General features: G+C 60.1%; 1 protein-coding gene across 10 annotated transcripts in view; it reads right to left on the bottom strand.

Annotated features, from left to right (window-relative positions):
- Positions 1 to 2,204: 2,204 nt before the first annotated feature.
- The window catches only part of CTBP1 (C-terminal binding protein 1), a 38,218-nt gene continuing 16,072 nt past the window's right edge, over positions 2,205 to 24,350 (bottom strand). For 5 of the 10 annotated variants that reach the window (XM_054683688.2, XM_024355947.3, XM_024355949.3 and 2 more), the window contains 7 exons: positions 18,190 to 18,334; positions 15,778 to 15,984; positions 6,711 to 6,925; positions 5,104 to 5,234; positions 4,239 to 4,366; positions 3,674 to 3,791; positions 2,205 to 3,184 (listed from right to left, as the gene is read on the bottom strand). In XM_054683688.2, the coding sequence (XP_054539663.1) occupies positions 3,001 to 3,184; positions 3,674 to 3,791; positions 4,239 to 4,366; positions 5,104 to 5,234; positions 6,711 to 6,925; positions 15,778 to 15,984; positions 18,190 to 18,334 (1,128 nt within the window). In that variant the 3' untranslated portion in view covers positions 2,205 to 3,000. Of the gene's footprint in view, positions 3,188 to 3,673; positions 3,792 to 4,238; positions 4,367 to 5,103; positions 5,235 to 6,710; positions 6,926 to 15,777; positions 15,985 to 18,189; positions 18,335 to 24,350 lie in introns of all 10 variants that reach the window. The other 5 variants (XM_054683684.2, XM_024355946.2, XM_024355948.3 and 2 more) reach the window with 1 other exon arrangement.

Consider the following 24,350-nt stretch of genomic DNA (forward strand, 5'->3'; position numbering starts at 1 on the left):
GCCGGCTTGTTAACCGTGTCCAGAACCCACCCTTCCCACCCTGCCCAGGCCACCTCCCTCAGTGGCCCGGGGGGCTCCAAGTTGAAGAGCCCAAGACAGGTCAGAGATGGGCTGGGCGGCCTCTGCCACTCACCTCCGGTGGGGGCAGGGAGCAGAGGCCTCAGTCATGAGGTGGGGCTGTCCTCGGCGTGGGCCTCGAGACTGGGAGCCACTGCCCATACCCAAGAGACCTCTGCGGGCACTGGGGTGCAGAGCCAGGTAGGAAGGGGCACCCCACCAAAGGCAGCAGCCCCCCCCCCCCCGCTTCTGCTTTATATGGGGCAGGGAGCAAGGGGAGGTTGACACTTGGGGGCTGACGCTGCAGGGTCTGGACACTTGGGGTGGCAGGATAACCCACCTGCATGCAGGGAAAGGCTTGGGATGGAAACGTCCCGAGGGGACCCGGGTTCCCCAGCACCCGCTGCAGCCCCTCCTCAGATTCCCCCAGCACCCGCTGCAGCCCCTCCTCGTGCCGCCTGGACCTGCTGCAGCCCCTCCTTCCATTACCTGGACCCGCTGCAGCCCCTCCTTCCATTACCTGGACCCGCTGCAGCCCCTCCTTCCATTACCTGGACCTGCTGCAGCCCCTCCTCACGCTACCTGGACCCACTGCAGCCCCTCCTCGGATTCCCCCAGCACCCGCTGCAGCCCCTCCTCGCACCGCCTGGACCCGCTGCAGCCCCTCCTCGGATTCCCCCAGCACCCGCTGCAGCCCCTCCTCGCACCGCCTGGACCCGCTGCAGCCCCTCCTCGCACCGCCTGGACCCACTGCAGCCCCTCCTCGGATTCCCCCAGCACCCGCTGCAGCCCCTCCTCGCACCGCCTGGACCCGCTGCAGCCCCTCCTCGCACCGCCTGGACCCGCTGCAGCCCCTCCTCGCACCGCCTGGACCCGCTGCAGCCCCTCCTCGCACCGCCTGGACCCGCTGCAGCCCCTCCTCGCACCGCCTGGACCCGCTGCAGCCCCTCCTCGCACCGCCTGGACCCGCTGCAGCCCCTCCTCGCACCGCCTGGACCCGCTGCAGCCCCTCCTCGCACCGCCTGGACCCGCTGCAGCCCCTCCTCGCACCGCCTGGACCCGCTGCAGCCCCTCCTCGCACGGCCTGGACCCGCTGCAGCCCCTCCTCGCACGGCCTGGACCCGCTGCAGCCCCTCCTCGCACCGCCTGGACCCGCTGCAGCCCCTCCTCGCACCGCCTGGACCCGCTGCAGCCCCTCCTTCCATTACCTGGACCCGCTGCAGCCCCTCCTTCCATTACCTGGACCCGCTGCAGCCCCTCCTCGCGCTACCTGGACCCGCTGCAGCCCCTCCTCGGATTCCCCCAGCACCCGCTGCAGCCCCTCCTCGCACCGCCTGGACCCGCTGCAGCCCCTCCTCGCGCTACCTGGACCCGCTGCAGCCCCTCCTCGCACCGCCTGGACCTGCTGCAGCCCCTCCTTGCATTACCTGGACCCGCTGCAGCCCCTCCTCGGATTCCCCCAGCACCCGCTGCAGCCCCTCCTCGGATTCCCCCAGCACCCGCTGCAGCCCCTCCTCGCGCTACCTGGACCCGCTGCAACCCCTTCTCATAAATGAGTTGGGACTCTGCTGATTTGCATGGACCACGCTTCCAAAAGCAGCTCTGAGAAACCAGGAGGCTGGGATTTTGAAGAGGACGCCGGTAAACAGGCTCAGCTGTGGGCCAAGGTGAGGCATGACCCCTTTTGGCTTTTTTGCCCATTTCCACAGGCTGGCTGACCCATGGTCTGGGGAGCTTCCTCAGCCCTGACATCTGCTTTCCTTCCTCCTGTGGCCCACAGTCTTCCCAGGTTGCAGGCCGGCCTGCGGGAGCTATGCCAAGAAGGGAGGGGTGGGCAGTGGGGCAGGACCTCAGCCAGTCAGACCATCATCCACACAACGGCCCGGCTGGCACACTGCTTCACTCCCACTGGGGCACTTCGGGCAGGCCGCCTCCAAGCCAGGACCCTACAGCGTCCCACAGACCCAGTGGGCAGCGGGTGGTACACACAGAGACCACTGCCCAACCTGCCACTGCACTGTCTCTGGGTCTCTCTTAGGCCGCCCACTTCAGAGAGGCTGAGCTGAGCCGTGGAGGTCACCAGAGCCAGGACTGAGGCTCACCCGTGTCCTCATGAAAGTCACCAGAACAGATGCTGGGCACGCTGGCTCTTTCCAGGATTTTTATTTCTTTAAAATAATTCATACAAATGGTTACAGTCACAAACATGATTTTAACCAAAATATTGCTAGCCTACCACATCAGCAGGACGGCACTGGTGCAGGCGGGGACGCTGCCACCCTCCACGTCCCCAGGACAGACGTCGATGGGCAGCGGGCACGCTGGGCACCGCCCAAGCTTTTCCTTTTGGAGCTGCTTCGTGATGCCGTCTTCATTTGGAACAAGGGGGGGTTCATGCCAAAATTAGGAAAAACAGCCTTTGTTTTGTTTTTCTAAATTATTCTAAAAATAAGACAAGCAGGTAGAAAAAACAATGCACTGTGTGGCATAAAAAGAAAAACGGGAAGGATTCATTGTCCTGAGAAGTTTGCCAACTGCCTCATTCTGGGGCACGTTCCAACATACAAAAAAAAAAAAAAAAAAAAAAAAAAAAAACCTCAAATTGACTTCCGAATGCTCCTTCAGGTTTTCTTTTTGTTGACAGCTAAGCAAACAGATCCTTTGTAATGTTCTAAAAACTGTACACAGACAAGAACGTTCATGGGAGAATAACTACTGACTTCTTCTGCTTAACGAGGAACGCGAAGGACACAGGGCAGAGCGCCCACAGGACGGACGACGACAAGCGACACGAGGCCCAGCGCTGCCCCCTCCCGCCTCCTGACAGCCCGGACCAGTCTCTGCAGTGCCAGGGCCGCCACACAGGTGCCTCCTCCACACACTCTGGTCCGAGGGTTTCCGGGCCCTCCGCCCAGGCGCCGAGGCTGGAGAGCTCCTCCCGGGCTACAACTGGTCACTGGCGTGGTCTCTATCCGCCTCGGGCTTGACGGTTTGGCCAGGAGAAGGGGCGTGGGGCGGGTGGGCCACAGGGGGCAGGCCGTGGGACAGGGACATGGCGCTAGGGACGATACCTTCCACAGCAGCTGGGATGCCAGTGGGGGCCACGCCCACCACGCCCGGAGGGTACCTGCTGGGAGAGGGTCCATCGGTGAGGCCCACCTGTAGGCGGCCTGGCCGGGCCCCACCTGCCCTCCTAGCATCGGCAGCAGCGAGGGGGCCTCTCCAGGAAGACCAGCAGTCAGGGTAAGGATCCCGGCCTTTACACGGATGTTCCTGCCTATGGCAGCTACTTCTCAGGGCAGGGGAGGGGAGCCCTGGTGTCTCCAGGTGACTTGAACATGAGGTCTTCGCCTCACCCAAAGCCCCCTCCTCCCACAGGCCCCGTGCCCACAGCACTCCTGTGTCCACTGAGCCCTGAAGGCCACCCCAGCCCAGGCTCCTTCCAAGAGGCCCTGGTTCTCATGGGCCTTTCAGGTGAGGTTGGCCTTACCAATTCTACCCAGATCCTCCAGGTCAGTCAGTGGAGACGCCGCCCCTCCCACCAGGGGCTGTGCTGGGATCCAGGGGAAGCCTGGGGCCCTCCTGGAGGCTGTTCTGGGCCAGCGGGCCTGCTCACCTATAGGCAGCCCCATTGAGCTCAGGGTGCACGACGGCAGGGTCCATGCTGGCCCAGTGGGTGGCGGCTGTCAGATGGTCCTTGTTGACACAGTTCTTCAGGCTGTCTGGGATCCGGCCTGGGAGATGCAGAAGGAAGGAACAGCTGTGGCTCTGAGGGGGCCCCAGGAGCGTGGCCCACTGGGTTGAAGACATGGGCAGCAGGATTCTTGGCAGTGTGCTCCTCCCTCTCAGCCCCGGGGCTCCCAAGGCACGGCAGGGTCCTGTCTCTCTGGGCACTGGCACCCTTGCAGCGTGGGGACCCCCAGCCCAGAGCACGTGCCCAGCTTGCTGAGGGACCTGTCTGCTCAGCCCAGCAACTTCCCAGCAGGTCCTGTGTGTAAGACACGACGCCAGGGCTCAACTTGACTTTGGCCTTAGAGGTCCCTGCTGGGGGTGCAGTGAGAGCACCACGGGCCCTGAGCTGGCAGAACATGGGCCTGGCTGCCGGGCGGATGCAAGCCCATGAGCATCTGGGGCTGGCAGGAAGGGACCCCCAGGCCTGACCGAGTGGCCCCCACGCCCACCTGTGATGGCTCTGCGGATCTCCCGTGCCGCCTCCTCTCGCATCTCAATGGACGCCTGCTCGCTGTACCATGCAGCATGGGGGGTGCAGATGAGGTTGGGTGCATCCTTCAGGGGGCCCTGGCTAAAGCTGGGAACAGCACAGGCATGGTCAGTGCTGCCTGAGTGCTGTGGCTGGGTACGGGGGGGAGGTGGCTGGGCACTGGAACCCCCTGTGGGAGGCCCTGCCTGGGAACCACAGACCCCACGGCCCCGCTCTGCTCGGCAGGCTGGCTGAGCTCAAGAGCACAGCCCCGGGACCATCAGACACACCAGGGGCTCCTGACAGCGGCGGGTGTGGGAGCCCAAGGGATTTAATCTCCAAGTCCCTCGTGGGAGGAGCCCTGATGGGGGGACATGCTGCCTGGCCCCTTCCAGCCGAAGGGTCTGTAGCCCCAGGAGCTGCAGGCTGATACTGCCCCTGTGGGGGTGTCTCCTCTTGCGGCTGAACATCCAGCCCAGGGCTGCCTGGGGTCCCAAGGCGCTGTAGGGGCTGCAGGTCTGGACGGGATGCCATGACTCCATGGCCAGGGCCCATGGGGACCACTCACGGACACTGGGGCCTCACTCTCTCCTGGCTGGTCAGGAGCCCTGCCCAAAGAAGGGCTGAGGAGGTTGAGCAGCCCCTCACAGGACCGAGGCAAGGCAGGCCTAGAGCCCGTGGCTCCATCCTCACCCCGCAGCGGGCGGCAAACTCCCCCACTGCTGGCCAGCGAGAGGCCTGAGTACAGGCAAGTGTCCGGCCTGGCAGAGGCGCCGTCTGGAGGTCAAGGCCGGCAGGATGGTGGACAGGGAAGAGCAGGGGGGCGGCACTGGCCGTGGGGGCACCTGAAGGGTTCCGACTCGTGCACATCCAGGGCCGCGCCGCGGATCCGGCCCTCCTTCAGGGCCTGGGCCAGCGCCTTCTCGTCCACCAGGCCGCCCCGGGCTGTGTTCACCAGGAAGGCCCCTTGTCTCATCTAGAAGACATAAGGACAGGCCAGGCCCAGTCAGGGATCCGCACAGGGCGGGCAGCCAGGGAAGCAAGGTGGTCACGCATGCCGTTGGGAAGGCCCAGCTCCCTAGCCCCTTCCCAGCCCCACCCTGGGCTCACCACGGCGCTAGGACTGAAGGCCTCGGGCGTGCTGCACCACGGCCCTGACAGGCTGGCTGAGGATCGGCCCTGTATAGACCTGCACGGCTCCACAGCTCCTAGAGAGCTCCACCCTCCTGCCCAAGCCCTGAGCTGAGGACTGGGCGGGGGCTCCTGGCTTGGTCCCCCTGTGGTACCCCTTTTCTGGGTCCCCTCCAGCCCAGCCTCCCCCAGGCAGGGCCTCAGCCCACGAGGTGGGACTCCCTGGGACGGCAAAGCCCAGGGCCGTCTGTTCTGAGGCGTGGTCTTTGACTCCAACCCCAGCGGGGCCTGCAGCAGAGCCTCCGTCTTCGGAACAGGCTCGCTTTTCATGCACTTTTGCAAAAAGCCCTGGGGGTGGCTCTCCCTCGGCTTCGTGGCCAGGGCTTTCCTGCAGCCCCCCCATTTCATTCCAAGAAGTCCACCCAGCCACGGTGCTTGGCTGACAGCTGGGCAGGTCACGGTGGCTTTTCTTTGGTGCACTGCTGCCCATTAAAGCCTCACACCCAAGGTCCTCGGGGACGGCAGGGCTCTGACCAGCATCCACGTGCCACACCCTGTCCCCTAGAAGGCTCCAAACCCACTGACTCTGTGAACAAAGGAAGGGGCAGCGGGAACCTGGCCTCATCCTCCTTGTGGCTACAGGCTGCTGGGGCAGCTAGAGTGGGCAGGTGGCCTCTGACACGTGTGTACACACATGCACATACATATAAGCTCATACAAACATGCAGACACATGCACCCACGCAAACTTGCCCACATACACACACATCAATGTGCACACACGATGACTCCCTGAAGGGCCTGGAGCCAGTGGGAGGCAGCCATCCCCAGCTCCACCCACTCAAGGGGAACGCAGGGCTGAGGCTGCACTGCGAGCTGTGCTGAGGCAGAGGCCGACCTGAGCACAGCCCGTTCCAGCTGCAGATGTCAGAGGCCGACCTGAGCACAGCCCATTCCAGCTGCAGATGTGAAACCTGAACCTGGCAGCACGGAAGTCACAAGGGCCGACCCAATGCCCCCAGGTAGCAGCATCTGTCCCCACTGTGACAGCAGCAAGGGCTTCAGGGGAATTTGGTGTTCAAAGGTATGAGGTTCTGTCTTGTCCAGAGAGTATTTTAGATGTCCTGAGTAGAACTCAGAACACAGAAAACGCTGTCTGGGCAGACAGGGCTTCCCCCAGCAGTGCTGGCAGCCACCACCATGTGGTTTGCTGAAGGCAGGGTCTTGCCCAGGTGCAGATGGCTGCTGGGAGGGACCTGCCTGACACCCCCACCTGTACCTGCCCCGCAGAAGGAGAGTCCTGTGTCCCCGGCTCCACGCACCTGCTTGACGGTGAAGTCGTTGATGAGGTGGTGGTTGTGCTCGTTGAGGCCGCAGTGCAGGGTCACGCAGTCGCTGTGGAAGAGCAGGTCCTGCAGGGTGCTGACACGCTGCAGCCCCAGCGCCCGCTCCACGCCATCCGACAAGTAAGGGTCGTAGAAGAGCACATTGAAGCCGAAGGCCTTGGCCCGCAGCGCCACTGCCTGCCCCACGCGACCTGGTGGCGTCAAGACACAGTGTGAGACCCTTGCTCACCCGTGGCCGGGAGGCCGGTCCCGAACGCTAGGGTTGGAGTGGCCTCTGTGCCTCAGTTTGACCATCTGCCAAGGATGACACCAGCTGTGGTCAAACCAAGGTGCCCACGCCCGCTCCACACGAGCGCTCCATGCCCACTCCAACGCGCCCACTGCCAAGGCGGAGGCGATGCACAGGGGTGGAAAGGGCACACTAGCCCCTCGGCCCACACCAGCTGCCAGCCACACCACTCCCCTGCAGCCTGTCCACAGGATGTGACATGAACCACTCAGTGTCAAACGGACCGGTCAGTGGGTCTCCACCCACCCAACACATGCCCTATGTGCCCAGGCCCCTCCGCTGGCCTTTCGATCCACCCATCAATGTCTCCGGCATCTCAATTCCAGCCACCACTACGTGGAGACGGCAAAGGGGGCATGAGGGAACCTTCCAGACCAGGGAGGCCCCGCTGGGCTCAGGTCCTGTCCCCTTCGAGTGGAGCGGCAGAGAAAGCCATCCCAGGCAGACGTGCCTGCCCCCAGCCCAGCAGTCCGAGGCTGGCACGGGTCCCAGCACAGGAGCCGTGGAGCTTGAGCCACCGTGTCTGGCTGGGGCCGGCTCCTCCTCGGGGAAGGGTCTGCAGGGTGCTCGTGCCCACTGTGAGCCAACAGCATGGCTGCAAAGGACACAGGACCCCAGAAGCCCAGAAATGGCTGCAAAGGACACAGGACCCCAAGCCCGTGAACGTGGTGTCTCCTGCATTGCCTCAGAGGGAACCGCTACACAGGAAGGAAGCAGGTTGAGCGCCGGGGCGGGTGGGAAGTGGGCGCAGTTTCAAAGGCGGCAGCCAGGGCAGGCCTCCCTGAGAAGACCAAGCTTGCTGGAGACATAAGGGGACAGGAAGGGAGCCAGAGAGCTGGAACAACACGTGCGAGGGGCCCGCGGCGGCCTGAGGGCCAAGGAGACCAGACCGCCAGGCACACAGGGTGGCCGGACGTGGCCCAAACGCCCACTCTGGGAAGAGGCCTGGGGGAGGCTGGGAGGCCAGTCAGAAGAGCTGAGGACCGTCTAAACGCACTACATCCTAGAAAGGGAGGCGCCTGTTCTACGAGAAGGAACATGGTGGCTCCTTCCATCCCCAGGGACGAGGCTGCTGCAGGAGGGAGGAGGGCTCGGCAGGCGGAGGTGGGAGCAGCAGTTCTGAGGGTTGCAGCCACGGCCGGAGTACCCGGGCAGCTCCCCAGGTGCAGAACAGCCCCCGTCTGTCAACGCCCCCTGCCAGGGATCCCACCGAATGGGCAGGAAGAGAACACAGGCAGACACAGAGAAAGGTGTCTCCCACAGCGCAGAAGGCGGACGACACGCTGTTTCCCACTGCGCACAACACAAAGCCCTGGAAGTCAGGCTGCCGGTGGCGAAAACCAGCTAAAGCCGCGGGCCGGCGCCGGCCACGCCTGACACGGGAGAGCAGCGGCTGTTCGGGGCGAGACAATTCTTCACTTTTGTCTCTGCCATTCTTTTCCACATGATGTCTGGCTTATGATAAGAAATTATGATGATGCAGGTGAAGACACAGGAAGATGTAGCTTCTAATTAGAACACTAGAAGCGGAGAGACCCACAGATGACCCAGGCTAGAATCAGCCAGCAAAAGCTCTTAATAACTACTATAAACATGCTCAGAGATGACAACAAGTGTGGATGTCAACAGCAGAAAAATGGAGGCTTCCGGAAGATGAATGGTAACTCTAGAAAGAACCACATAGAAATTCCAGAACGAAAACATCCCTCTGAAACGGAAGTCCCTGGACAAAGCTAACTGCAAGAAAAGGATCGGGAGCTTGAAGGGAGGGGCTCAAAGTCAGCAGATGGCATCCAAACAGAAGCAGAGAGAAAAGAATTTAAAAAATAAATTTTAAAGAACAGGCCTTGGTGGCTGATGCCTGTAATCCCAGCACTCTGGGAGGCTGAGGTGGGCGGATCACAAGGTCAGGAGTTCGAGACCAGCCTGGCCAACATGGTGAAACCCCGTCTCTACTAAAAATACAAAAATTAGCCGGACGTGGTGGCGGGCGCCTGTAGTCCCAGCTACTCGGGAGGCTGAGGCAGGAGAATGGCGTGAACCTGGGAAGCAGAGGCTGCAGTGAGCCGAGATCGTGCCACTGCACTCCAGAATGGGCGACAGAGCAAGACGATCTTCCACAAAAAAAAAAAAAAGGGCAACACATTTTCAGACAAAGAAAAGCAAAAGGAATCGGTCACTGGTGAGCCACATTTCTAAGACAGTCTTTAGGCTACAGGAACGTGACGCCCGAGGACAGCCAGAATCGGGGGCGGGATAAACAAGGCAGAAAGGGTGGATGTGTCGGTTGATATTCAAAAGAAAAATTGCTGAAAAATTCCTTGACAGACTCATGACTAATAGCTTCTTGTATGGTTTTCTGCATAATAGACGTGGAAAATCGGCCCGAGGGTGAGAGGAGCCACCGCGGGCCTCTGGCCGCCCTGGACGAGTCTTCACAGGTTATGCTGGGTGGCAGTGAGTTATGAAGGCGTATCCTAATCTCTAAAGTAAAACTAAACACGATCACTAAGCAGAGTATAGGTTAAAAACCAACAACAGATGCAAGGAATCATTTAACACCTGATTAATATAAAAGAAGGCCAGAAAGGAAAAACAAGGATGAACAGAAAACACGTAGCCAGATGACACCGAAATCCAAATCATCAGCAATTACACTAAAAATAAATGAACTGAACACTCAAGAGGCAAAGACCGTCAGACTGAAAAAAGAAAGAGGAACTAACTCTATACCATTAATAACAGACACACTTTAAACATAAAAGACAGAAGTCAGGCGCCGCGGCTCACACCCGTAATCCCAGCACTTTGGGAGGCCAAGGCAGGGTGACCACTTGAGCCCAGGAGTTCAAGACCATCCTGAGCAACACAGCAAGACTTTGTCTCTACCAAAAAATAATAATAATAATAATAACAATTAATTTTAAAAAATTGCAGTGGCACGCACCTATAGTCCTAACTACTTCGGAGGCTAAGGCAAGAGGGTCTCTTGAGCCCCAGAGCTCAAGGCTGCAGTGAGCCGTGACCGCACCACCACACTCCAGCCCGAGTGACAGAGCAAGACCTTGTCTCTGAATGAATGAATATAAGAACAGAGATAAGCTGAAATTAAAAGGATGAAAAAAGACATACCACACAAACACTGATCAAAAGAGCTGGGATGGCTGCCTCAACATCAGACCAATTAATTAGACCACAAAAAGACCAACAGGAAACGTCCTACTTAATGGTGAAATGTCAGAAACTTTTTCTCCCGCATCAACACGGTAACACCCACAGTCACTGCTGCTGATGATTGTAGCTAATGCAAAAAGGCAAAAATAAAGAAATTAAAGAAATAAAAGGTACAGAGATCAGAAAGGAAAATGTAAATCTGTGTTTATCTGCAGATGACACAGCAGTGTGTCCAAGAGAAAATTCAAGAGAATCTGTTTTTGGCAGAGGCAGGTCTCATTACGCCATCCAGGCTGGTCTCTAACTCCTGGTGATCCTCCGGCCTCGGCCTCATAACGCACTAGGATAACAGGCACAAGCCACTGCACCCGGCCTAACATGGAGAATTTAGAACGCTGTGGGATATGAGGTTGGTTTACAAAACTCAAGTGTATTTCTACCTACTAATAACCAACCGTCAAGAAACAATTAGGCCGGGCACAGTGGCTCATGCCTGTAATCCCAACACTTCGGGAGGCCAAGATGGGTGGATCACTTGAAGTCAGGAGTTCGAGCCTGGCCAACATGGCAAAAACTTGTCTCTACTAAAAATACAAAAATTAGCCAGGTGTGGTGGCGTGTGCCTGTAATCCCAGCTACTCAGGAGGCTGAGGCAGGAGGATTGCTTGAACCCAGGAAGTGGAGGTTGCAGTGAGCCGAGATCATGCCACTGTACTCCAGCCTGGCAACAGAGTGAGACTCTGTCTCAAAAAAAAAGGGTAGAGATTGCAGTGTGCCGAAATCACGCCACTGTACTCCAGCCTGGGCAACAGAGCGAGACTGTCTCCAAAAAAAAAAAAAAAAAAAGAAAAGAAAAAAAGAAAAAAAGAATTAAACATTGATAACAGCATTACAAATGCCAAATGCCTAACAATAAACTTAATGAACTACGTGGAAACCTTCTACTGATAACGACGAAACACCGTTAAGAAAAGTTAAAATAAATGGAGAGATCATATTTATGTCCGAAGGTTCAATATTATTAGGAAGTCAGCATTCCCAAAACTGATTTTAAGGACTCAACAAAATGAAAATTGATGAGCTGATTCCAGAATGGAAACGGAAATGCACAGCAGGACCTAAAACAGCCAAGACCCTCGTCAAGAACATGGTGGAGGATCTCAAGGCTCACAGCCGTGCAGACAGCGTCACACGGGAGAAAGGGAAGAAAAACAGGTCCACGGAACAGAAGAGTCCAGACGGACCCACTCACATGTGGCCAACTGCCTTTCCACAGAGGAGCCAAGCCAACCGGAAGGGGGGCTCCTTGGCGCATCGTGCCGCAGCGACCTGCCATCCCGGGAAAGGGTGGGCCACCACCCCAGCCTCACACCACGTGTGAGTGGCAGCCCAGGAGACCCTGGACCTAGAGGTAGAAGCTTCCAGAAGAAAACACAGAGAACCTGTTACCCGGATGACCCTGGGGTAAACAGATTCCTCAGGACACAAAAGGTATTCACCTAAAAAACGGGTGATATGCTGGGCTTCATAAAAACTGAAAACGTGTTCTCGTCACAGAGAGATGTCAAGAAAGTGAAAAGTCAAGCCACGGCCTGAGATTCGTAAACAAGAAAAAACAAAAATTTTGAAATTATGAAAATATCCACAGTGCATGTCGATCTGACAAGAACCTGACGCAGACCACGTGAGGGCTTCGTAACCAACACGAAAAAGACGGCCGGAGGCGCTCCGAGTGGCCAAGGGCACAAAGAGGTGCTCAGCCTCCTCAGTTATCAGGAAACTGTAGGTTAAAATTAAAATATCACAAAATACCTGCTGGAAGGGCTAGAATGACACAGAGTGCTGGCAAGGATACGCGGCTGCCGGAGCATGACGCCACGCCCCTGCCTGAAGAACAGTGACTCCTTCCAGGCGAAACAATGTCGTGCTCTGGGACTCAGAAATTCCACTCCTAGGTACAAACCCAAGAGACGTGAGTCTATGTGCACAAAAAAGACGGGCAGAAATGTGTTCACACAAGTTTTGTTTGTAATATTAGCCAAAAACTTAGAAAATGCATCACCAAGAGTCTGGAGAAGCAAATCCTGCTGTGTTCACGTGATGGAACCGTTATCAGAAACTGCTGGGTCGTGTGAAAACACAGGTGAGACCCAGAGGCATCACCCCGACTGACAGGAGGCGGACACAGAAGGCTGCGTGCCCGTGATCCCACCTCGGCAGAGCCGAGGAAGGCCCTCTGCTCTAGGAAGTGGGACCCGGGTCCTCGCAGGGTTGTCGCGGGGCCGCCACGGGAGAAGGGGGCCCGAGGGAGCTGTCTGTGTGCAGGAGCCTGCTCTGTCGACGTGCTGGTGGGTTCTTGGGTGTGAATGTGTACAATGTTTTCCTGTGTGCACCTAAGACAGTGCATTTTTCAGAAGGAAGGAAGGAAGGGAAGGAGGGAGGAAAGAAAAAAACAAGAAGGAGATGTAAGTCACGGGCACCAGAGCCTCATAGAGCAGAGGAAGCGGCCGCCCCCTCGTCTGCGCCGAGTGGCACCAACACCGTGAGCCACACGCTGCCCAGGGCTTCCACATTCCTGTAGCCACCACACACGCGGATTCCACGCTAAGAACAACCCAGACACAGGGTGTGCACAGCAGAGGGCAGATGGGGACATGCACACCCTGGGAGAGCCTGAGTGGCTGGTGCCCAGCACCGGCCCCGCCTGGAGCATGAGGCTCTTCCACAGAGGGTGGGGATGGGGCTCAGGGACAAGGGCGAGGGGCGGGGCAGGGGACGGGACGCAAGTGTTCTGCAGTCAACGGGGCCAGGTGGGCAGCCGGGGTGGGGTAGGGGTCCCGTCCACAAGGTAGAGGCTGCAGCGTCAGGGGGCTTGTGTCCCTAAGGACAGAACTGCTCTCCTCAGCTCCCGAGGCCGAGGGAGCGCTGACCTGGCCTGGGTCATCACGAGATCACCACAGACAGAGGGGCCCGTGCCGAGAGCCAGGGAAGCAGCTGCCCCCCAGCAGCTCCAGGGGGGCCTGCCTGAGAGCCCACAGGACGACCTGGGCCAGTGCACGGGGGCTGCCCGAGAGCCCACAGGCCGACCTGGGCCAGTGCAGGGCAGAACGCCCATGGTAAACCCCCACAACCTGCCAGGTCCACCCTGCACTCCCCAGGACGCCGGCGTCCCCACCCCTGCAGTCCCCACCCACACTCCTCAGGCCAGGCCTGGGCGGGGGCCCTGGCAGGTGGGGACCTTAACGAACGGGGTGGCCACAGCCCTACCCTCTGAGGGCATCCCGACCTGGGTGCTCCAACCCCCCACTCAGCACGGGGCCCTGGGAGGGGCTGGTTGGGCCCAGCTCCACAATCAGCCTGGGAAGGCGCCGCCCTCAGGCCTCATAGAGTGGCCACGGGAAGGGCCCGGGGCCTTCAGGGCCGGGACCACAGACCCCGACCCCAGGAGAGACAGGACACGTGACTCTGGAGGCAGCACACCCACCTACTCTTACCAGGGGAACTACAGACATCCCTGGCCACACAGACACAGCCCATACCCCCCCACATCCCACAGTCCCTCGTACACCTCAGGTGAGGTGTCAGACCTGTGGCTGCAGGACAGGCGGTGACCTGCAGGCAAGGCACACATGAGGCGCCTCCCGTCCTGTGGGCTTGCTCTGGAGACACCGGAGGCGCCGCCCCTGGACAAGGCCAGCAGGCAGCCCACGGAGCTGAAGGTCCACAGAGCCCCGAGTCCCCAGCCCCTCCCGACCTCTGCCCCCACCTGGGCTTCCTGCCCACCCTCCCTCCTCCCCTCCTTCAACAAACCACACATGCGGGCCATGGCCCTGAGATAGGAGGGGCCGCCCAGGCCTCAGACGGGCAGAGGTATGAGGAACAGGCACCTCAGGGCTCTGGGATCCTCACAGGCTCCAGCCAGCCCTGGGGTCCTGGTGGGGGCACCAGCAAGACCGTGAGAGACGTGTCCAGGAAGAGACAGGCACGTGTTCCATGCACATCCGTGAACCAACCTCTCCCACTAACCTAGGTGTGGCCGCCTCACCGAGACCACCCGAAATGTCCGATTCCCCAAACGCTGGCGGGACAAGGACAGCGGTCAGCAGGAGTGGGCTGCCTGGATGTTTGGGAAGCGGGGGGCCGGCCGGTCAAGGGGAGTCCCTGGCATGGCAAGGCCCTTGCATCCCCACGGGGCCTCCTGAGGAACCCGCGATCTGGGGAGATAGGCACCTGGGCCAAGGTGTCCAGGGGGTCTTCAGAAAAGGTACACCACCCCCGCCCACCCTCTCAGGGAGCACCTTCCCACCCCACACCTGGGCCCCGCCCAGATGCTCCCCCCTCCCTCACGGGGCTCCTCACCTGGCCTCTCCCAGCTCTACTTTCCCTTAAGACATGGCTCTACTCCCAGGATCTCACACACGCACACACACACGTGCACAAACATGCACACGCTTGCCGCTCTGAGCTCAACCTGGGCCTGGCTGTGTGGGGCCTGTTCACCACTGCATGCCGGACCCAGGACAGTGCTGGGCCCAGGATAGGCGGCTGCCAAGCGAGTGGGCAAATGAAGAGCGAGGGGTCACTGAAAGGCAAACCACTCCCCGGGGATAGGGCCAGCGCCAGGGGCAGCTGCTGGTGACCGCGGAGGAAGCCCACGGCTGCCCGAACCCCGGCCCCAGCAGGATCTACACAGCCACCTCCAGGGGACTCAAGGGGCGAGCACGTGCTAGACCGTGGTTGACGTGTGTGCCCACACGTATGCCCGCATCTATCTGCGTACGTGCCCATGACTGACATCAATGTGTGTCCATGTGAGGTCATGTGTATGGTGTGATATCCATGTGTGGTGCCCATGTGTGCCATGTGATACCCGTGTGTGCTGTGACATCTGTATGTCCCCGTGCGGCCCATGTGTGTGCTGTGATGTCCATGTGTGATGTCTGTGTGCGCCCGTGAGGTCATGTATACTGTGATGTCTGTGAGGCCCACATGTGTGCTGTGGCATCTGTGACATCCGTGCAGGCCAGTATGTGAGTATGTGTACTGTGACATCCGTGTGTGATGTCTGTGTGTGCCATGATGTCTGTGTGAGTCCCACATGTGTGCTGTGGTGTTGTGTGTGATATCTGTGCAGGCCCTGTGTGCTGTGACCTCCATGCAGGCCAGTGTGAGACCATGTGTGTGCTCTGATGTCTGTGTGAGCCTGTGTACTGTGACATCCGTGTGTTATGTGTGCCCATAAAGCCCATGTGAGTGCTGTGATGTCCGTGTTATCTGCGTGTGCCCATGAGACCCACGTGTGCTGTGATGTCTGTGTGAGGCTGTGTGTGCTGTGGCATCCGTGTACGTTATCTGTGTGTGCCTGTGTGAGACCCACGTGTGCTGTGACGTCCGTGCACGTAGGGCACACGCCTGGGATTCCCGGGACCTGGTGCCTGTGCGCACTCAGTCCTGTCCTGGGTTGGGACCGACACCTGCAGCAGCCCCACCCCGCCCCGGGCCTCTCCTCCTGGGCACAGCTGAAGAGCGGCAGCGCCAGACACAGGGAGGGACACAGGCGCGGAGCCGCGGCCGACGCACCAAGTCCGATGATGCCCAAGGTCTCCCCGCGGATCCTGGCGGCGCCGGACGCCACCTCGCGGATCTGCTCGACGCTCTGGACTCGTGTGCCCTCCCGCAGCGCCTGGTGCAGCCAGGTGGCCCGCCGGTACAGGTTCAGGATGTGGCACAGCGTCGAGTCGGCCGTCTCCTCCACAGACGCTGCAGGCACGTTGCAGACGGCGATGCCTGTGGGGACAAGGACACGGCGGTCACCCCCGGGCCGGGCCCAGCCTCCGGGAGGACACCGGGGCCGCCGGGGCTGGAGCGGGTTTGAAGCTTCCCAAGGAAGAAGCCAAAGGCCGTGTCCCCAAGGCCACCCCGGGAGGCCACGAGATGAACACGTTGCTCACAGGTCGGGCGCAACAGAGCAACTCCAGGAGTCCCACCTCCACGTTAGGTTCACGTGGCAGCACACGCACAGCAACTGCTCGGTGTGTGGTAGGGCTGGGGCGTGAGGCGCTGCCCTGACCCCTCTCAACTCAGCGCTGGCAGCCCAGGAAGAGACAAGCACATGTCTCCCCGCGTCGCCTCGCCACCCCGATTCCTCTCAGGGGTACCCAGCTGGGAGGCTGTGGCCAGGTCAGAATCTGGGTGCCAGCCCCACCTGCACAACCCTACGTGGACATCCGCACATGTCCTCAGGCCTCCCCCAGGCCCAGCCGGGCCCCGCAGCCCCTTCCGCCCTCCATGCCCCACTCCTGCAGTCGGTAACACTGAAGCTGGAGCCATTCCTGGAAAGCAAGTCCATCCCATTTCTCCCGAGTGGCCAGGCACGCCCATGTGTGACCCCTACTCCCCGCTCCCGGCCTTGTCCCCAGAGACAGGCCCTTCCCCAGCCACTGCCCCTCCCTGAGCCTATTTACCCTCATCCCTGGCCTGTCCCTGGCCAGGGCCTCCCCTGCACGGCACTTCCCACCCCATCCGGATGATTGCATTCCTGTGTCCGACTGGCCATCCGTCTCCCTGGGGAGGAGGAGGGGGCAGGAGGCCAGGACAGGGCTGCATTCATAGGCCCGGAAGCTGGACAGGACCATGTGGTTCCGCAAGGGGTCCCGGGGGCCGGGAGAGGGCCTGACGTGGGGCGGCGCAGGCAGGGGCTGCACAGCCCCTAGACACAACTCACTTGGACGTAAAAATGTTAAACAAGGGAGACTGAGGGAGAGCCAAGCCAGGCGCCACACGAGATTGGAACAAAGACCTCCTGAGGGTGGGCCAGATCCCAGGGGTGCCCCAGACCATCCCTGGCTGAAGAACAGAGCCCAGGCCTGGGAAACTCCACGGGTAACAGAGATGGTAAACAGCAGGGACCCCTCAAAAAGCACCAGGCCTGCACCCGACACCACACACCCAGGCCTGCACCCGACACCGCGGCTGGCCCTTCCTGGGACGCCACCGCAGAGACAAAGGCGGGAGGAGGCTGGCACACAGGTTTGGCCCATGGGCGCCGGCGGAAGCAGCTGAAGCCAGCGCAGGAGACCCCCAGATGGAGGCATGGCATCCGACACCACCTGCGTCCCCCGCAGGAACACAGACGGTTCCAATTTTGCAATGCCATAAGCTGTATCCTAGGAAAAGGAAAGCAAAACCGTGAGGCGCTGGCCAACTGTGGGCAAGGGCAGGGTACAACCTCGCCTGTTACCAGCATCGAGAGGAGGAGAAAAAACAGACCGAGCCTGGCAGAAAACAGAAAGTGCGCTCCAAGCAGGATGGCCAAGCACCGCCCCAAGTTTGTTCTAATGAGTGTACATGGATGCAGACACATGTGCATGTTCCATGTGCGTGTGTAGGTGCACGGGTGCAGACGTGCGTGTTCTATGAGTGTTCCATATGCTGAGTGCGCAAGCAGAGGTGCATGTGTTTTGTGTGATGAGCGTGTGTGATCCATGTGCTGAGTGCGTGTGCACAGGTGCAGATGAGTGTGCGTGTTCCATGTGCTGACTGCACGTGCACGGGTGCAGATGTGCGTCTTCCGTGTGTGTTCTGTGTGCTGAGTGCACATGTACTGGGTTGCGACACGCTGCTGTTCCCGCTGTGTCTCGGGACAGAGACCTATGAGCCCTATTACAGCCACACACTGACGCCCCTGCCCTCACCCCCAGGGTCCCAGTACCCAACCAAGGGGCACCAGCCAGACATGCATGCAGACCTGTGTGAAGCCACAGCTGGATTTCCTGCTGCCCAAAAGAGAGGAAGTGCCCTGAGATGAGGCTCTGTGAGGAACAGAATGGCTGCAACCTCATGCCGGCCCCAGACGGGACCACACACCGCCGCCAGCCACACCAGGCGATGTGCAACGGGGCCCTCAGTGTGGCAGTGAAGCCTCCATGGACGAAGCAAGATGGGACGGAGCTCGCATGAATGGGCACAAGAGAGAACTCGGAGCCGGCCTACCTAAATCCCCGGCCGACTTGATGTCGATGTTGTCAAAACCACTGCCAATCCGGACGATGATGCGGAGGGCTTTGAACTTCTCCAGGTCCTCCCTGGTGAGCGTGATGGTGTGGTACATCAGGGCCCCCACAGCCTCGTTCAGGACCTGCAGCGAGGAGAAAGCACAGAGGCTCAGCCCGGAACCTGCAGACCCTCGGGCTTGGCCTTCGGGGGTGGGGCTGAGCCCGGCTGGGAAATTAGCCTGTGGCCCTCAGGCTTGCTCCCCAAGCACCAGCCCGGACACTGGGAGAGGCTACATGAATGCTTCCCCGCCATGCGTGGCCCCTCAACCTCTGCCCAGGCGTCCTGAGTCCCAGCAATTCCCACCGCAGCCTCCTCAGCCGCATGTAGGCTGCAGGCCGGCACTGGTCAGAGTTGCCCGCTCCCCACTGTGGTGGCTGAGATGTTTCCTTTTGAGCGTGCGCCCCACCCTGAGACTCTGCTCAGCCTTGTGGAAGAAATGGGGTCCTGCCAGGCGAGGACACAGGAGGGGGGTGCGGCCACACCCAGAAAGGACACTGAGCAGGTGCAGCTGGGTGGGGCGGCCAGGGAACCTGAGACCTGCAGGCCCGGGGATGCAGGTAGAAAGTGGTAAGTCCCCGCGGCACACAAGCACGTGGGCGGAGGCAGGCAGACGCCACCCAGCCGTAAGGATACATCCACAGGAGCATGCACTGCCCCCGTGTCACCCAAGAACCTGCCCAGAAATGCTGTCCCTGGCTGGCGAGGCTTGGGTCTGAGCAGTGTTCACAACAGTCACGTTTTTAATTTCAGTTTCCATGACAAATCTTAGACCGGAACAGCTCCCATGAACGCAGACCTGGCACACAGCACAGCAGCCCAACCCTGGCGCCTCCACTCAGCCAGTACATGGCATCGCTGTGGTCACAGCCAACCCCACCCTGCCAAGGGCTCCCAGTTACCCCCAGCCCAGGGAGGGCAGGGGCAGTGTGGGGTGCAGAGGCACACAGGTGGAGGAAGTGCCCTAGGCCGAAGAACCAGGTGCAGCACTGGGCACAGGGTGGGGATGTGTGTGCACCACCTGCGTGTCCACCCACACCCAAACACATCCACCCGCACACGTCCATCCCACACTCCCGTGCATGACAACGCCCACCCATGGGTGCAGAGATGCTCTGTGCGAACAGCCGTGGCTGAGGACACCAGGACGCGCAGGCCTCGTCCACGTGGGCATGTCCGAGTCCCGGGAGACACCAGTGAGCCTCCCATGTGGACATGACTCCCACCCACCACCTGTCCAGCGGGGCCCCAGGTACTCCTGACGGATCAACAGCGCAGGCTCAGCACAGAGGTTGCCGGGGCCTAGGTGGCGTCTTTCCCTCCCTTCCTGCCGAGCATGGAGCCTGTGGATCCCGGGCGGCAGTGCCTGGGTTGCTGGACCGCAGGGCGTCCTGTGGGAGCTGACCCTGCCTGGGTCCTGGGCAGAGCAGCTCGTGTTGGGCAGGCATACGTGGGCAGGGTGAGGGCAGCCCCCAGGAAGACGCTCACCACCCAGCTGCAACCCCTTCTCCTACAGTGCCCGGACCTCCAGCTTAGCCAGAACAGACGATTCCCTTTGAGGCTGGCACAGCCTCCCTTCCCTCCTGCCCACCGCAGGGGACCTAGAGGAGAGGACCATGGAGGACCACACAGACCAGGGCCACAGCAGAGGCTGGGCAGCAGGGGAGGGGAGCCCTGGGCTAGCCTGGGCATTCTCCAGGAAGAAGGGAAGGTTGGAGCACCTCGGCTGCAGGAGGCAGGGAGGCATCTACCCGGACCACAGAGGAACAGGTGTGTGTTAACACTCATCAGTGCATGGACAGGGCTGATGGCTGCCCCGGGCCTCCCAGGAGGGCTTTGAGGCTGCATGCGTGCAGAACCCTGGTGCACCAGACGCAGTGTGGACGGGGTGACCCCTAGTGCACCAGATGCAGTGTGGACGGGGTGACCCCTGGTGCACCAGACGCAGCGTGGACGGGGTGAACCCTGGTGTACCACACTTGAACAGATGTAGTGTGGACGGGGTGACCCCTGGTGCACCAGATGCAGTGTGGACGGGGTGACCCCTGGTGCACCAGGTGCAGTGTGGACGGGGTGAACCCTGGTGTACCACACTTGACCAGACGTAGTGTGGACGGGGTGAGGCCACAAGGACAGCACGGGCAGGCAGAGGCCAGCAGTGGGCGACTGGTGCACAGCTGTGGTGGAGGCAAGCGGTGCGGCCAGGAAGACCCCTGCGCTGCGTGGACTGGAGACGGGCGCCCACACACCAAGGAGGTGCCTCGGGCAGCCTGGCAAAGCAGCTGCAGCTAAGAGGGAGTCACCTGCAGATGAAGCTTTGTCGGCACCCACTGTGGGCAGGAGGGGCTGCGCATGCGAGCGGTGGGCAGAGGCGCAGTGGGAGATGGGCCCTGGGGTCAGGGACAGGCCTGGTGCCAGACGTGAGCCCGGGGGGCCGGCCTGGGCAGCTGGATGTGCAGGGGCCACTCCCACAGTGTGTGTGCAGAGGCTCGGCATGGACAGGCTGGACAGACCCACACCACACAGGCTTGTGTGTACGCAGAGAACAGCCTGCTTTCACCCTGAGCACTGGCCACGGGCCTCAAAAAGTCGATTCTGAACCGCAGCACGTCACCTCCCGCGCATTCGGAGGAGACAGCGATCAGATTCACGTGAATATGACAAATATTCATCCGCGCAGCCTTAAGGTTGCTTCCCGCGTCGGCTCTTCCGTGATGAAAATTTATCTCATCCAGGTAAGTTCGGAGAAGCCGAAGCGTGCGCCGGCCAAGGGCCCTCCTTCGGGCTCCGGGCGTGCCCACCCAGCTGAGCTGTGAAGCGCAAGCTGCCTCCCCGACGAGGCTTTCATCACTTGCCTGTGCACGATTCTTAATACACTTTTTTCAGGTCCTTGCCCTTTTCCCTACTGAATACAGGTTTAACAACGTAGTATTAGGTGAAAGCATTCTCACTACAGGAATCTGAACACGGCTGGGGCACCCCGTGCCCCGACCTCCGCCACGTACCAGGTTGGCCTGTGCTCAGCTGCAGGGCCAGAGCTGCTAGCGTGTACACTTTACCACGTGGCGGCCACGTCATCCACAGGTCCACAGGCCAGGGTGCCACAGTGGCTCGTCAGCCTCAGGGTCTACCTTCCTTTCCCCCTCGTGGCTGCCACGTGGCTGCTCCACCCCGCCTGTTGCATTGGTCTCCCACGGAGAAAGTCTGCAGGAGGTGGGTGCAGCCAGGTGTGTCCCTTTAGATCGGGGCCCAGCAGCCTCCCAGAAACCACCTCAAGCCAACACCCACTGATGTGTCCCCTCCACCGCCAGGGGCTCAGCCCCATTCTGCTCAGTGCCCTCAACTCCAGTGCTCAGAGCAGGCTGGGGAAAGCTGGGTGCCCAGGAAGCTCGGCTGCCACCGGGCTGGAAACAGACCCCAGGACGCTCCTGGTGGCAGCTGGCTCTTGGGGGTCAGGAAGGGGCCCGCCAAGCCCACCTCCTGCCATGCAGTTCTGCCACCTGCTTCTGTGCTCAGGACTCGACGTCACACTTACCTTTCCAGACCTCGTGCACAGGGGTGGCTTACTCTGTGAAACTGCTGCTCACATCAGGTCACCATCAAGGCAGATGTTTCTCTACGACACGCAGCCACATGCAGGCCCAGGGTGGGGCTGGGCTGAAGACCGCAGGTTTCAGATTTCCAGAGAAACTGCCAAAGCACCATCGAGACCGGCACGACCGTTTCTATCCCACATGAAAGGCCAGGCCCAGGCTCCCTCAGCACGGCTGGTGCAGGGCTCAGCGCAGGCCAGGCCAGGGGTTACTGGCGGTGCCTGCTGCACCCGTGAGAACCCGGGAGGTGCACCCCGGTTCTCATACACCGCTCTGTCTGTACCAAACGCCACCGCCCTCATCCATTTTCTGTCGGGATTTTTCTGTTTCTACTGATTGGGAGGAGTCTTTGAATATATAAACTTTTTCATTTACTTATTTTACAGACACGACCTCGCTGGACTGCAGTGGTGTAATCATGACTCGCTGCAGCCTTGACCTCCTAGGCTGAAGCGATCCTCTGGCCTTGGCCTCTGGATACGCTGGGATGACAGGCACAGCCCCTGCATCAGCTCTGAGTGTTATCAGACATTCACCCTTAGGCTGGCACACAAATTGAAAATACCCAACCCCTACCTCTCCCGTTTTTATTTTTTAAATTTATTTTGCTATGTCATTCTTTCTTTTTTTCCTTTTTGAGACAGAGTCTTGCTCTGTCGCCCAGGCTGGAGTGCAGTGACACGATCTTGGCTCACTGCAACCTCCGCCTCTTAGGGTCAAGAGATTCTCCTGCCTCAGCTTCCTGAGTATCTTGGACTACAGGCGCGCACCACCACGCGTGGCTAATTTCTATATTTTTAGTAGAGACGAGGTTTCACCATGTTGCCCAGGCTGGTCTTGAACTCCTGACCTCAAGTGATCCACCCGCCTCAGCCTCCTAGAGTGCTGGGATTATAAGCGTGAGCTGCTGCACCCCACCTTGCAATGCTGTTACTTCTAATTGCCATTTAATCAAAGTGACCTTTTCCTCTGTAGTATCACATTTTCCACAGAAAACATTGTATGTTCTGTATTGTCATAACCTCAGGTAATAAACACATTCTCTTGCAAGTGTTCCTCTAACTGCTCTTCATTCAAACACGTGGCCGCTTCAGTAGGCAGCGAGCATCTGTGGTGGGGGGAGCTGCTGCAGTTCCTGAACGGCCACCCCAGGGGCCCCAGAATTCACCGACTCCCCAGTCCTCGGCCCACACACCTGAAAAGCCACTGCCTGAGTCCTTGGGTCCTGCCGGGTGGGATTGTCTCTGATCCTCTGTCCTGTCCACTCTTGGTGGTACCAACACTGCCCAACTGGATCTTCTAGACACGAGAGGGGGTCCTGGGGTCTGGACATGCCCTGCAAGGGTCGCACTGCACCCGAGGCTCAGCTGGGCACTGGGCAGTCTGCCTGGAAACAGGCCTCTGCATACGGCGATGGGGTCTCTGTCCTCTTGGTCCTAGAAGCGACTGTGACCCGGTATTAAGGTCAGAGCCCACGGCAGCCCATCTCTGTGCCAGCCACCAGCAAGAGACCGAGGGGCTCCGGGCCTGTCCTACACTCCATTACCATGACAACGCCAGCTTGTGTGTTTTTCCCAGTCACCATGACAAAGTCTGCTTGTGTGTTTTTCTCCGGGATTTCTAATCACTTCGTTTCCTGCACAGCCCCAGCACCTCTGTCTGGCGGAGCTTTCTGGTGGCCTCCCCACCCCCAAGGCCTGGAGATGCTTGTCTTGCAGGAGTGCAACTGTCCAGCTGGCTGCAGGTCCTCGCAGGCCACTGCGTCCTGTGCCCTCCCGGAGCCGCCCTGCCGCTCCAGGCCCCGCAGCCCACACCGGACACAGCCTCCGGGCTCCAGGGCTTCCTTTTTCTTGCTCAGCAGTTTGATCAGATGTGCAGTGCTGGGCTGAAAACCCTTCTCCTGTGGAAATTCCAAAGCAGGCGGGTGGGGCTGGGCTGAGTCTTGTGTCCCGGTGGGTGACATCCCCTACCCGTGGTATCAGTAAAATCCTAGTCCTGAACCTGAATACTGGGGCGCCTCCCAGGCCCCGACATTCTTCCCGCTCCTCCTGTGACCGCACTGACGGTATCACGTTCTCTTCCTCCACGGCACTCAGACAGCGGCGACCTCCAACCAGCTATGCGGGAAGTTTCTGCCCCAGGAGGCAGAATTCCTGACTAACAGTGGCACACGAAGCAGGCGTTCAGTTTCCTCCCACGCTAAAGCCTGGAGACAGGCAGCCTGCGGCCCCGCTGCCCTCTCCACAGCCACGAGGGTCCCTGCCTCCTGCCTTGTTGCTCCACGGTTCCCAGCACGCGGCTCCCCTCACAGTCCAAGGTGGCTACCCCGGGTTCCAGCCAGCAGGGACGAGGAGGGGACGGCAGGGAGAGGCCCTGCTCCCCTCTGTTCTGGAGCTCAATCCTTTGGCCACCCCTAGTGGCAAGAAAGCGTGGGCAGCCAAGTCCTCCCGCAGGACCACACACTGCGAAACGCGGACTCGGCATCCAGGCGGCCCCTGCAGACTCCAC

Source organism: Pan troglodytes, chromosome 3 (assembly GCF_028858775.2).
Source record: "Pan troglodytes isolate AG18354 chromosome 3, NHGRI_mPanTro3-v2.0_pri, whole genome shotgun sequence".
In the NCBI taxonomy this organism is placed as follows: Eukaryota; Metazoa; Chordata; class Mammalia; order Primates; family Hominidae; genus Pan; species Pan troglodytes.